This window comes from Cheilinus undulatus, linkage group 4 (genome assembly GCF_018320785.1).
Source record: "Cheilinus undulatus linkage group 4, ASM1832078v1, whole genome shotgun sequence".
NCBI lineage: Eukaryota > Metazoa > Chordata > Actinopteri > Labriformes > Labridae > Cheilinus > Cheilinus undulatus.
This window is the reverse complement of record NC_054868.1, coordinates 24,796,872-24,811,200: the sequence shown is the minus strand read 5'-3', so window position 1 is coordinate 24,811,200 and position 14,329 is coordinate 24,796,872. Positions and strand designations below refer to the sequence as shown.

Below are 14,329 nucleotides of genomic sequence, written 5' to 3'. Positions count from 1 at the left end.
ATGTCGGTGGTAAGCGCAGTTCCGTTCATGAGGCCGATCCATATGCGCTCTCCAGTTCCGCAGGGCCGCCGACACACGCTACCAGCCAGCGAGTTCCGCACCCTGAGCCCAGAGGATGCAATCAGTGTGTTTGAGATAGAAAGAGAAGGTAAGGAAACTCTAAATTACACCTACTTTATGGAATTTTATCATTTATTATGGACATATTAATGGTTTCAATCATTTTTTTGCGCGTTTACGCACATTTTGGTTACAACACAAAAAGGGAAAAATCGGCCATGATCTCCATGAACAGTAGCCTCAGTTTTCATTCATATGTTCACTTTTCAGATCCGCTTTACTCTTAAACCTTGACTGAAATCGCCAGAATCATTAACAGGAAAAAAACTCGTTTTTTTGTGTGTAATGGGCATACTTTTACTTACAACCACTGTATGTCTCAAAAAAGTGAACACTCTTACAACAGAGAGAGTAATGGCGCCTTTGACCTTTTCATCCTTTCTGATCGTCCTCACCACAATAAGCATGTAGAACATCACTCCCAAACATGCCTCTATCATCCTGATGATAACGTTTTCCTTCTCCTCACAGCCTTCATCTCAGTGTCCGGAGAGTGTCCTCTACACCTGGACGAGGTGCGTCACTTCCTCAGCCTGTGTCCCGAGCTGTCTCTTGGCTGGTTCGAGGAGGGCCGGCTGGTGGCTTTCATCATCGGCTCACTGTGGGACCAGGAGAGGCTTACCATGGTAAGGCTGAGCGCAGGACACCTGCACGCTGATTTACCTGAGCAGGCTGAGTGGACTGGCAGGATAAATGCAAGATGAGGTTTAAGGCAGATTAACGAAGATTTTGAAGGATTTAACACCAAATTCACAGTAGGCATATGCTCGTCGGGAAATAAACACTCTACACAGATTCACTAAAATCTTACTGGAAATATTTACGTTCGTGGGAGAAAGTTTAAGTGGCTCAAACAAGATCTAAAATGGTTTAGCAAGAGATTCAGTGTAAAATTCTATGCATGAAAGAAAGTTTAATGTCTTTACTTTCTTGAGTTAATTGGCTTGTGTATGAAAACAGATTTTGGTGCATTTTTCCAAGCATTTACAAGCTGGAAAGTTTTCCAGGAAAGTTTTTGAGCACAGGTGTAGGAAAAATACTCATACATGACATATGAAATCTATGGAAGCCCTAAAAGAACACTAATTCGCATATATTATTTAATCAGTTTTCCTGTGATAATGAATAATTTCTGTTTACCCTCTGATCTTGACTTTCTTTGTTGTTATCTCAAGATAACGCTGGTTTTCTTGTGATAATTACTTAATTTTTGTATTATCACGGGATTACAACATTTGTTTTCCCATGATAATCAGTTGATTTATCCCGTTATCACAGGAAAACGGAGTAAATAATATATATGAATATAGGGCTTCCATAGAAACAACAAGGCTGTCAAATGCTTCAAATTTTTTATTGCGATTAATTTAGGAAATTCTAGAGGTTATCTTGATTACTTTCTTCTTTTTGAATTCCACTGTTTCACATTTAAAACTTTCTGTTTCATTTTGGATTTGTGCATCCTCTTCTACTAAGAGTAATTGACTTCTTGTTTGGATACAGAACTGCTTTTATTTTGAAAGAAAATAAGAAACTTTGTGTAAATCAAATATAATGACATGAATTTATCCATGGGGAAAGGAGCTTGTAATGGATTGAAAAGGAAAGAAGGAAACAATTAAAGGGTAATTGTTTGATATCATAAGGTGCAGATAATTTTTGACTTGCCCACTGAGCTGTCTGCAAGTTTTTAAAAGCGAAATCAGAGCAGTGGTGAACCTATTTTGCATCAGTGGCTCTAGGTAGATGTTGCAGTAGTTAACCAAAGTGTGCTGAAAGGGACAATAAAGCATGCAATTAATTAAAAATAAATAATGCACCAATTGTCTACCTTTACTGATCACAATTATTGCATAAACTCTGACAGACCTAGTAATTAAGCTTGTCTTCTTTATTGTGTATTCAAATTACAAGGATCCTGTACAAGTGTCCCCTTGGACTCAGTTAGGCTGTTTCTGATGGCAAGCACAAATACTTTGTCACATAAAAACTAAAGTGATTTAAAATGCTGATGTCTTGACTGCAACATGGTGTTATAACAGAGAGGAAGACCAGAACATGAGCCAAACATCCCTTAGAGTCCTGTGTGTAATGGGGCTGTTTTTTTTTTGTTTTTTTTTTTGTCACTTTAATTTGAAGTAAGTCAGTACTAAAGTTCAAATTTGTGCATGAAGCTCATTATTGACCTGTCCCCTCCCTCTCTGTCATCCAGGATGCCCTCACTCTCCATAAGCCCCACGGCACCACTGTCCACATCCACGTACTCGCCGTCCACCGCACCTTCCGCCAACAAGGCAAAGGCTCCATCCTGATGTGGCGTTACCTTCAGTACCTGCGCTGCCTGCCCTACGTCCGCCGCGCTGTGCTCATGTGTGAAGACTTCCTCGTACCCTTCTACCAGAAGTCTGGCTTCAAGGTGCAGGGCCCCAGTGAGATCACAGTGGGGCCCCTCACCTTCATAGAGATGCTGTATCCAGTCAGGGGCCATGCCTTCATGCGCAGGAACAGTGGTTGTTGAGGACAATGGAACTTAAAGTGGACCCTACTTGAGTATTGAAGATATTGGGACTCCCTCATCCCGCTTATGAAGCAGGATGAGAGGACATCTGAGCAGCTTGATGTGAGGCAAGCGATTGGTGCAGTGTGTGTGATTGTCACTGCGATCAGACATGCTCAGCAAGCAGGTCTGACTGTGAGTCTGCAGAGAGCTGCTGTCCAGCTGAATCTACAGCTGTTAGGAAGGATGATCAGAAAAGTACAAACATGATCTGTAGACTAGTGTGAGAAAAGCAGGAAGTTGTTAAAGCATCATTAAGTCATCAAAGAATGTCAGCACTTTTCTACAAGTATCATTTGATAATCACAACCTCTAGAATCCAGCTGCCTTGTTTCTGACTTTGACATCTATTTTTAAATCTCTTTTCCAATCCTACATGGTTTCTGGCAACTCATGCACATATACAGAATACTGCTGAAATCAACAGATTACTTTCCAGGGCTTAGAATGACAAAGGAAGGATATTAGTTAAAACAACATTACTGTTTTTCATGTATCGAGTCTATCAGAAATTGTGTAAGGTGTTGTAACTACTTAAAGCACAGAATTTAGCCTTGAAGCAGTGCAAATACTTCATATACCCCTTAAATAACAGATACACCAGTGTTTGTTTAAAATAAATTAAATCTAGCCATATAAGTCACAGTAGACCATCACCATCTGCCTCTTGAAGTCTTGAATCAAGACAAATATTGTGTATATTATTTGTCAATGTTTTTATAATGTTTTATTTTAAAGAATAAAGAGATGTTTTCTAGCATGTCTAATGTCTGTTTTTTAAATTCAAAATAAATAAAGGTGAGCCATTTAAACAGCAGTTGTACTGTTTCCCCACACATAGACAATACTTGGGTACGTCACCCAGAATAGAACAGAACTTTATTGTCTGTTCCAAGACAAAAAAACAGAAATTTGTCTTTAACACAGCTTATTCAGGCAAACATCATCCACTAACCAGGCATATCTACAGCCACCCAAGTATATTTGCCTACCATTTTTCTTCTTTTTTAAAAGTCATGTATCGCTGGTGTTGGGCCAAAACTTTACATCTCCATTGTCTTTATTATTGTTAATTTTTCATAGATCAGTACTATTGGTCACTCCTTACATGAGTGAGTGGGTTTTAAGCAATTTAAAAGCAATAACAGTGTCAAAAAGATGCTGACTATGACCATTCAGTGTTAAATTAATTATAAAATACAGCACGTTTTCATTCCCTGAAAAGTGGTGATTTTGAAATACAAGTTTCTGGCATGACATGGCACCAGCAATATCATCACTATTTGCATGCAAGAAAGAGAAATTAACTCCCTGTAAATGGGATAATTAAAATGCCACTCATATAAAAAATGATGCCGGCATTTCAACATTTATTCTGTGGTAATGGTTGTGTTATGCTACCTCATCAATAATAAGCATCCAAGCACACAGCTCACCTGCTATGATTAAGGAATACTGAGTTAAAAATTTCAAAAGCTGAGTGATTTTGAATGTCTTTAAACAACATACTATTGACGATTGCTGTCAAAAGAGCAATTTCACAAAGAATGACCATTCTAGTTGCATTCTGTGGAAAAACACTGCACCAATGCATGACCTTTTGATGCATCTCATCACCATCATTTAAATATTTTTTACCTAGTTGCCAGACTTTCATTTTGCATTTCTTTTCTGTTCACTGGACCTGGGGTTCCCTTTATATGAAAAACTGAATCTAAAGTGAAATTATGACTTCACTTTAATCTCCTGTGCAAAGTTGCTTTCACTGGTTATGGAAGAGAGTGGAATTATTTCTGATATTTATCTGACACAAATGGGATGATTGAAAAAGATTAATTATTGCTATATTGTCATTAAATGCTGAAAATGCTGCTGGGGTGTAGATGTCAGACAGGGTAATAAACAGTACACTGCCCTTTTTACCTTTTCCACATCAAAGATGCTTAGTGAGTAATATTTTTCCAGAAAAAAGGATGATATTTTGTTTTAAAAAACATTGCTTAAGCATGCAGAGGATGTTTTAAAGTCAAAAGTGTAACTGGTTTGTTGTCAAAAGTAAAGAGGATGCCAGATATGAACACACAGGACGAACATAGCGTTAAACAACTTGATGACACAACAAAAATATCCTTCACATTATTATTAGAGTGGTTTTTATTTTGAAATGACTGCTTTTAACACATGATTTCACATATAAAACTGAAGCAAACAGAACAGTACCTTAATAGGGACCAGAAATACATTATTATTTAAAAAAAAGTGAATCATATTGGTCCTAGTGCAAACACAGCAGTGTACCTGCTGCATACAGTTGAGGCTGGAGATGTGTTTTTTGTGGTTCAAATAAAATCTTTCTCACATGTCAAAGATGAACACCCCTGCTTGCACTGTATGCAAATATCATTTTATATGTTGGAGCAGATGCCCTTTAAAAACTTAATTTGGTGATGCCAAAACCTATTACAATATTTCAAAACATATGACACATTCTGCATGGACTCATGTTCTCAAAAACACCTGAAGATCAGTGACTCAGCCCCTCAGACAAACTCAGGTAATCTCATAACTCACTTAACTCCCATAATCCTTTCACACAGCAGGAATTAGCGGCTTTCCTAACAGCTGTGGGTCGACACATGCCACAAAACAAAAACAGACTAAACCCACAGCAAAAGCCAGAAACCTGTAAGAAGACTGTTTCACTTTCAGGTGTTTGAAACTCTGGAATTCAAACTTTACACTGAACACATCATCAGGAACCCACCGGTCATAAGACACAGCTGACCAACCAGCTGCTGGAGTCCAAATGTCAGAAAATGTTATTAACAAAGTTTCTTTTTTAGAGACAAGTGTATCAAGAGCGTGCATGTTCAAGTGAAATCCTGTCTGTCACAAAGTTAAAAATATCTTCTTTGTCTTCTTTTATTACATGGAGTACTGACAGATGTAATGGGTAAAAACTAGGCATTTTATTGGTATTGTTCCTCTGGTTAAGGCTCAGGTGAAACAAATGGTTGCCTAAAAGTCCCCGTAAAGTGAAATCCAAAATTTGGAGCTTAACACACTACATATGTTGGAAAAAGGTTTCTGTAAACTTGTGAAAACACTGAGATTTATATGTGGCTGAGTTTTTTTATTTAGACCCTTAGATCGATGTCCTACTCTTTCCTTTGCTTTTAATTTGGGCAGGGTAAATAAAGGAGCCCATGACATCAACACTCTTGATGAGGAATTACCCCGCCCCCATAACGCCACAACGATGTAAAATCACTGAGCAGTCTATCTCAGTACAGTGTTGTTAGTTGATGTCACTGCCTTCATTGAAAGTTAACAGCCAGCTACATGCTGTGTTTTTGTTCAGTGTGAGGAAAATTTCCAAAATCTATCAGCCATGGTGGCCTTAAAGCCATTAAAAGTATCATAACAGTAAATTTAATACCAAACTAATGTCTCTCTGCTCTGACACAGAGCCAGGAAGCTGTACTCTGACCTAAGCCTTTTTAAAATATGAGAGGATCGTATTTCTCTTGAGCAGGCGTGGCCCTCATCTTCCTAAAGCAGATTTTACTGCCTAATTTTGAAGCTCAATTTCTAAACTTATAGATGTTTTTCATGACTGAAATTTGGCCTTGTGGTTTATAACACAGTGGCCTGTCATACAATAAACCCAAAATAGTCTTTTATAAATCACTTTAAAGGGACTTTGAGATCCTCTGGCCTTTTTGATTTGTTGACAAAAAAACAAAACAAAGTAATAAGCTTGCTTTGTCCAAACAAAAAAAAAAAAACCTGTTCAGATATTCACTAAATATAATTTAACGTTTTCAGCGTTAATCCACATAATAAATTAGGCACCACTGTGTTAGTGAAGATATGATACTTAGGTAGAGCTAGATTGCAAACTTGTGTTTGTGGCAGTGAAATACAAAGCAACACTTAAGTAAAAGCAGCACGAGAGGTTACTTTGGTAGACTTGGGTTTAAAACTGTGTTCATCAGTATCTCAAGCATTCTGCACTATTAAACAGAGGCTTCTTTGTTAAATGGCATCGTTGGTTCAAGGCTACTGGTGGTTTTAGAAAGAAATCTTGCCTTTGTTGACCTCAGATATTCAAATTTTCCAGCTGCACGGTTAATTGTTTGAACATATTCTCTTTTAACATGATATTTCACTGGTCCAAAGAACATTGGCATGCTGATACACATAAAAAAGAAAAGATTTAAAACAGCTTTGACCTCTGACTGTGTTTCCTCAGCAGGATGAATGACAGTGTTTTTAGTGTTGATGACCCTCTTTGGCATCAGTCCCTTTTCCTTTTGACTCTTTTTTTATTCTTAGAGTTTGTGATTGTTTGGCAAAAGATATCTGGGTCCCTATCCTAAAGGCTTCTTTACATAGACCTTTCATGAACTGAAGGAACCAACTGTCTCTGGCTCTGCAGATCTCGTCCTTCATGTCCATCTGTCTCTATGTAATTTACACTTCCTGAGTATCTTTTCCTGTCCTCTGATTCTGAGGATCTGCTAGCCCATTAGCAAATTAACTTGCTAACTAGTGCCAGACTGGACTGAGGATCAATAAGGTTGAGTCAAGTTTAAAGTCCAAGCATGTCACAGGCTGATCTGTGACTGACCGCTCCTCGAGTCCTTTGATGAGTGAATAAGAAGACCTGAAGGCATGATAGTTGCAACTCTGAAGGCCACTTTGTTGACCTGGAAGTAGCTGACCTGGTCGTTAGCTTGAAATCTAGTGTACCACATCGTTAATGTTGTGATCTATGTCGTACTTTTCACAGAACTTGCTTGTGATGGGCAGGCAGGTGAGGTGCTCCAGCCAGTGCCAGTTTATTGGATAAATATAAAACCAAACAATGAGGGAGGAGAAAAGCCCAATGTAGGCCACCAAGGAGACAGCAATAAGGATGCGTTTACGGTACTTGTCGAATGTCCCGAAGGTGACGTAGGGCAGGAAGGCAAAGGAGAGCAGCATACCACTGAGGAAACCAAAGATATGAGCGATGTTGTCGATCCACGGAAGGAGGCCGCATAAGAAGAGGAAGAGGACGATGCCTAACAGTTTGAGGAAGGCCTTCCATGGCTTCTCCAACATCTGCCATCCTTGAAACAGCTCAACAAACAGGCAAGCGAGGAGTCCAAACTGCGAGCCTGCTGGACCCACCTGGATGGAGAGAACAAGATAAGTCATAAAATATCCAAACAAAGAGGCTCAAGTGGTTTCAGTCCAAACAAGAAGCTGAAAGTCTTTATATTTCACACCCACATAGTGTTAACCTCAAACGCTCATGTATGACTGAGCACTTCACACATGCATGACAAACATCAGCTCTGATGTGTACCAGAGATAAAATGTCTACTTCCTGCTCATGTGTGGCACAGAGCTTTTGGGTGATTTTTGTTATGGTTGATAGCACCTGTTCCCATTTATATGTGCTTCAAATTACAGCAAATAGTATTCTTCATAGTGACTTTAAATATATATTTAATTAAGAAAATACAAGCATTATGCCTGCAATTTTGTTTAAATTTAAATTGTGTCTCCTCATGTTGTTTTCACACTGCCATAGACAAAAGATAAAGCATTTATCATATTTAACAGAAAGATACATGTCAGGTGAAGTGTTAGTTACGCTGAATTACAGTGCATAACAAATTTATTAGACCACCACCCAAGGTAAGGTTTATGCCTCAGCTGCCCTAAATTAATAGCACTGGTCAAAATTGGTAAAACCAAAAAAATTTTTTATGTTTCTGCAATGGTTAATACATCAATATGTAGAAGCTCTTTAACCCAAATGATATTTTTAACACTAAAATATAATTATTATTGTTATCCATGAAATTTCAAATTTACTGATTTACAAAAAAACTGAAAAAATAGTACAGCACATTATTAATTTTTGATTAATATGTCAAATTATACTTATTTACTTGCATTCCTGAACAGAAAAATGAGTTTTAGTGGTTGAATGTTATGCTTGATTAATTTCTGACTTCTCAGAGAAGCCCAGTGAGCTGGTTCAAATTTGGGTATAAAAAGGTGAATTCAGTTTGAAATTCCTCATTCCTGTTCAAAATAGTAAAACGTGGAGAGCTCACTGAAAATGAAAGAGTCTGCATTAAAGCACTTCATGATGCTGGATGGTCTCTGAGACAGGTGGTCTAATAAATTTGTTAAGCACTCTACATGCAGTTTTTCTTTTAGGAAACATGAAATAGTTTGGGTTTTTACAGTCTAACTTGAATCTGACTTACTGATCTTAGATCATAAGTCATTTCTGGCATATTCTAAGTATTAGAAAGAAAAATATGTGCTTCCTTTCCTACCTGGCTGTACTGGTGTATTGTTGCACTGGGCTGTGTTTAATTGACTACAGGTAGATGATGGCAGGCTGCCAGAGTGGCAGTATTACACCACAGAGAAGCAGACAAGGTAAACAAAATTACGCTGTAGCCTACATGTCATGGGCAGACGGCCAGTTCTTAATGTAATTAAAGAGTAAGTGCAACATAGCAACTAACCAGATCAAAGTAACAAATGACAGCCCTGACAAACACTAATGACATCAGTTATGTAGCTGGTAAAGATTTGTAAACAGTGGACATTGTACAAAATTAATGTTTCATGTCTTTTATATCAGCCTAGCTGCAGGACAATTATGTTTAAACAGTCTGAATCAGTGTGACCATCAATGACAACCCATGATAGGAGCCTGACAATAATGATCGAAGTTATGATTGAATGGAATCACAAGTCAGTTAAAAAGAGCAAAAAAAAACAAACAAAAAAAAAAAAAAAAACTGAACAGCAAAAAAACATGAGTTCAATCAGCAAACACTAAAGCATCCTGTTTACATGATTGAAAAAGAGTAGGAAGGAGAATACACTTACATAATCAAACCCCTTTATTCTCTACTTAAATTTCGAAAAGTATGATCTGATCATGGCAAGGTACTCCTTGCTGTTTGTCTATCTTTATAAATAGCTTAAGGCAACAGCTGCTACTAAAATATATTCAGTCATAAAACCCTGTGTGCCTGAAGACTTGGTGATGGTTGTAAATTATATTTGTAACGTACTGTGATGTCTGGATCGCTATTTACAAGCTCCAGATAGCTTTTAGGGAGTTCCATTTCATATTTATGAGAAATTGTGATTGATTGTATCTGCATTTCAATTGATCTTGTGAATAAAAACTGATCTGAACATGCACAATTATGGACTTAAACTGCAATTTATTCATTCTACTTTGGTATATAATGATCAAAACAATCCTTTGACAGATTGACTACTAACAGTGATTTCTAGAAACTAATCTTTACTCAGTTATTCTGAATGTTAATGAAAGTGGGACAATGGCCCAACATCTTGTTCTGGTAACTGGCTCAAAAATCAGTCTTGTTGAACTTATTTGTTTTGTTTATAGTTGCTGAGATGTTTCTGTCTTCATCTTCCTTTGCTACATATAAACCCAAAAGAAGATTTTTCATGATAACAGAACTAATGAAGTTTTTAGCTTGAAAGCAGCATCTTTACTTTTATAGATTTTGATCTGTGAAAAGAGCTACAATACGAGTGCTGGGTCAGGCAGTAAAGGTTAGCAGATTAGAGTGACGTCTGCACTTTGGAGGCTTGGCCTGGTCAGAGGCAGATGGCTAATCTGTGAAGACATTAAACTCTCACAACAGCAAAGGAGCATGGCACAGCACACCTCCACCCACAAGCTCCAGACACGTAAGCTTACACGTTCCTTACACGTTCCTTACACGCGGTATAGTCACTCACTAATGGCGTGGACAGTATTTACAGAAAAAAAGGTATCAGAACTGATTACAAATGACCTGATAAAGAGTACAAACATCCTGGGGAGACTATAAAGCCTTTAAAAAGAGACTGTATTATATATGTTTATTATAAGATTAAGTTCACTAGTTTTGTGCTCGATAAATTTGCACAGCCATTACTGATGAGCACTATGTAAACACTCTGATATGAATGAAGTTAATAAAATATAAATTGTGTGATTGGATTGTTCTGAGTTACAAAATACATATGTCCACAAAATTTCTTTACTGATGATGATGGTCTATCTGAGGGTAACTGAAAGCTAACTTACGCCTAGCACTGACCATAGTAATTTAATTTTGAATAATTATACAGCCAAAACCAGGATGCTATTAATGTAACAGTATGCACACTAAACTATTTCCAGTTTATTTACCTTCACTGATTGTAACTACAGCCATGTAGAACCACTGATGTCTCTAACAGCAGCAGAGCTTCCTGCCAGATCACATGTACCTAACCACGGTTTTCCCAGACAGACCGCCTGTCCTCTCCATCCTTATTCCTCTTGGCAAACGGCATGTATAATCTCTACTTACACTTCCAGGAAATCATTTTCAAACATTTTACTTTTGAAGTACTGAAGTAAAATAAAAGATAAAACATAAAACAAGATAGACAACACATTTGAAACTTTACATGCATTTTTTGTGCCCACAAGGGGTACAAAGCGAATCATGGCATCTTAAAGTCTAGGTCTTACTTGTAGTCTTTGAATCTGTGCCTTCATTATTTTCCAAGGTTGGAAAATGCAAGCTAAAAAAGTCCTAAAAAGGCTGTTTTAAATCACTGCTCTGGCCACATTTCTCACACAAACAACATGAATACAATGACTGCTTTATTAAAACCTGGCCATGGCCATGGTGTCATCTATTTGATGACAGCAGTTACAGCCACAGCACACTGAAAGGAGATTCAGAGGGTGTCTTCAACTGAAATCCCAACAGAACCAGCAGAGCCTCCTGGCTGTTTAACAGAAGTTTCAATAAGCAACTTTTCTTTATGACCTCAGAGTACTCAGCCCATGCATGGATATACAGGGTAGCTACAAGTCCTTCACAGACTGACATTATTAACATTCAAATGTAGATTTAGCAGTTCAGCTCATTATTTTCCACAATATCTTCAACATCCATTCTTATTGTTAAAATCATTCAACTATTTAAATTCAGTGCAGCTTTAGCAGTTAGGTGTCAGCCATTCAACTGATCATTCTGCCTGATGCACGGATCATATTCAAATTTCTTCAGATGCAGCATTAACAGTTCAATGTCAGCTACAGTGCTGTGAAAAAGTATTTGCCCCCTTTCTGATTTCTGATGTTTTTGCATATTTAACACACTTAAATGTTTCAGATCATCAAACCAATGTTTATATTTCACAAAGACAACCCAAGTAAATACAAAATGCAGTGTCTGAATGATAATTACATTTTTTAAGGAGGGAAAAAAAATCCAACCTATCTGGCTCTATTTATACTTTTTCAACTATTTTGCTTTTTCTAAAACTAAAATAACATTATTTCAGATGGGCCAGCTTTTCAAATCCTCTAAAACTCTTTCAACTTCTAAGGCTTATAACTTCAGCTCCCTGCCATATACAGGCTTCATATTTGCTTTAAAACATCGACGAACTCTTCAGCTATTTAGGAATGATTCACATTATTGATATCTTCTATAGATTTCTAATAATCACTGATAAAACTTTATGAAGATTTTGGCTTAATGAAACTTTTACAATGGGTGTGTATTGGAGAGCTTAGAGTGATGACATCACTGCTAGAGCAGGCCAGAGCTCAGGATTCCAAAGCAAAACTTCCAGAACAAACTGCTCTCCTGAATAAAATGTTTGCTGCAGAGAAATAATTCAAACTGCAAAACGTAGCCACACATCTCCTCTCGATCACAAAAAAGGTCAAAAGGATCATTGGTTTTGGCACAGTGAGCTTCAAGGTGTGACCAACATGATTCAGATTTCCATGACATTGTATGCTATTTCCAAACTTTTTCAGCTATTTTATGCTATTTCATGCTATATTCAGCTATTTTTATGCTATTTCATTTTATTTTCAGCTGTTTTTACATTTCATTGCTATTTTCAGCAGTTCTACTACAGTTCAGCTCTCAGCATTCCCATGCAATTTCAGCTTAAATTGCATTTTGATCTAGTTTTAAATTTGTTTCTATGTATTTAGTTATGTTTGGTTGTTGCCTGTTGTAAAGTGATGCCTGCTGAGGTTCTTCTGGTCATGTTACTGGTGAATTGTTGTTGTTTTTGATGTGAGACACATTTGCACCATGAGTGAAGTTATCCATAGTGCTAGAGTTTGACTAAAGGTTTTCCCTAAAGGAAGCATAGTATTCCTCACCAGCATGCACTGTCTTGCTATGACGTTTACACTCTGCTTTGTACTTTCCACAGGAGACCCGCCTTGTCATAGATTTTCATGAGTTACTGCAGCTCTCTCATACTGTTAACACATTCAAAAGTGTAGTTTAAATATATGTAGTGTGGATGGGTATAGGCGTGTATAGAGTCCAAGGTTATAATAGTTTTGGATTTTTCGTTAGTTTTCATTTTTATTTCGTTTTCACTTTCTGTGTTCGAGTTCAGTTTAGTTTTTATTAGTTTTGACTGCTGGTTTGTTGGTTTAGCTTAGTTTTTATTTTGCAAAAATGCTTTGTTTTAGTTTAGTTTTTTATCAGTTTTAGTGTTAGTTTTAGTTTTTTACAGATAGATTTTGGGGTTGAGTGAGCGTCATACATTTTTAAAAACATATTAAAAGAGGCTACTCTTCACTTATCATTTTATTTACTTAATGATGATGTTTGAATAAAACTACAGACATAAAACTACCACTTTGTGATATCTTAGCCAATCAGATCAGGCAATTCTACACTCCCCAGACTTGGGTGACGGTGCCAGTCAGTATGGTTGTGTCAAAGACTAAAATTAAGGATATTTTGTCTCCATTTTTATTCTATTTTAGTTAGTTTTGTAAGCACACTATACAGTTTTAGTTAGTTTTTTTTGGTAATGCTTAGTTTTTATTTAGTTTCAGTTAACTAAAATGAGTTTTGAATTTTAGTTTTAGTTATTTAGTTAGTTTTAATTAACTATAACAACATTGACAGAGTGCTAAATTCAACTCCATATGAGTTTAATTAACAGTGTCAATTTTGCTGTTTATTTAACTTTATCATAAAGGTGTGACTTTAAGTTGAAAAAGATAGTAGAACAACCATAACAAAGTAAAGTCCAGAGAAAGGAATAAGATCAGAAACTAAAACATGTGCAGAGCAAAAATAAAAAAATAAAAAAACCACAGTATCTATATACTGAGCTAAATAAATAAGGAGAAAAAAAAATGCTAAATAAACTCAAATCCTGAGATTTATGACTTTAATTTGAAACAGTTTTAGAGTTCTGGTTACCCTGCAGATTTTTCCAAGCAGAAACTGAGGTTGCACTTTCATAGTATTTCAGTTCTCCTTGTGAGAATCATCATTATTTCAGTCACAGTTGTTGTTTGAGTCACGAATGCTCAAGCCACCGGGTCTCCTTAACTCAACAGTTTAAGGATTATCCACTTTAAGTGCCTCCTTAAGTGGCTTGACCGCCGTGTGTTGTGCCTTGCATGTGCTTCCTCTGGTTATTCCGGGTGTGTGAAAACCTGTGAGCTGGTCAGAGCCAAGAAGAACTGCATGGTGGGATTTCTGGCTCTCACGTCAAGGTACGTCATACTGAGAGCTACCTCATGTCACACCACGCAAATATCAGATGGGAGCA

At 37.1% G+C, this 14,329-nt stretch overlaps 2 protein-coding genes across 5 annotated transcripts in view; one reads left to right on the top strand and one right to left on the bottom strand.

The window, feature by feature from the left end:
* aanat1 (arylalkylamine N-acetyltransferase 1) lies at positions 1-3,303 on the top strand. Its single transcript, XM_041785625.1, has 3 exons — positions 1-148; positions 592-746; positions 2,333-3,303. The coding sequence occupies exons 1-3, from the start codon at positions 1-3 to the stop codon at positions 2,636-2,638; spliced, it is 609 nt and encodes a 202-aa protein (XP_041641559.1). The 3' UTR covers positions 2,639-3,303.
* A 1,408-nt stretch (positions 3,304-4,711) lies between these two features.
* LOC121508376 (inactive rhomboid protein 2-like) overlaps positions 4,712-14,329 on the bottom strand; it is a 59,856-nt gene continuing 50,238 nt past the window's right edge. For all 4 annotated transcript variants that reach the window (XM_041785178.1, XM_041785180.1, XM_041785179.1 and 1 more), the window contains one exon: positions 4,712-7,855. In XM_041785178.1, coding sequence (XP_041641112.1) covers positions 7,424-7,855 — 432 coding nt within the window. In that variant the 3' untranslated portion in view covers positions 4,712-7,423. The remainder of the gene's footprint in view (positions 7,856-14,329) is intronic.

Excerpts from the sequence above, each read along its gene's own strand:
- aanat1 (XM_041785625.1), top strand. The coding sequence starts at position 1 with ATGTCGGTGGTAAGCGCAGTTCCGTTCATGAGGCCGATCCATATGCGC. Across the intron at positions 149-591 it reads GTTTGAGATAGAAAGAGAAG|CCTTCATCTCAGTGTCCGGA; the intron begins GTAAGGAAACTC and ends TTCTCCTCACAG. Across the intron at positions 747-2,332 it reads ACCAGGAGAGGCTTACCATG|GATGCCCTCACTCTCCATAA; the intron begins GTAAGGCTGAGC and ends TCTGTCATCCAG.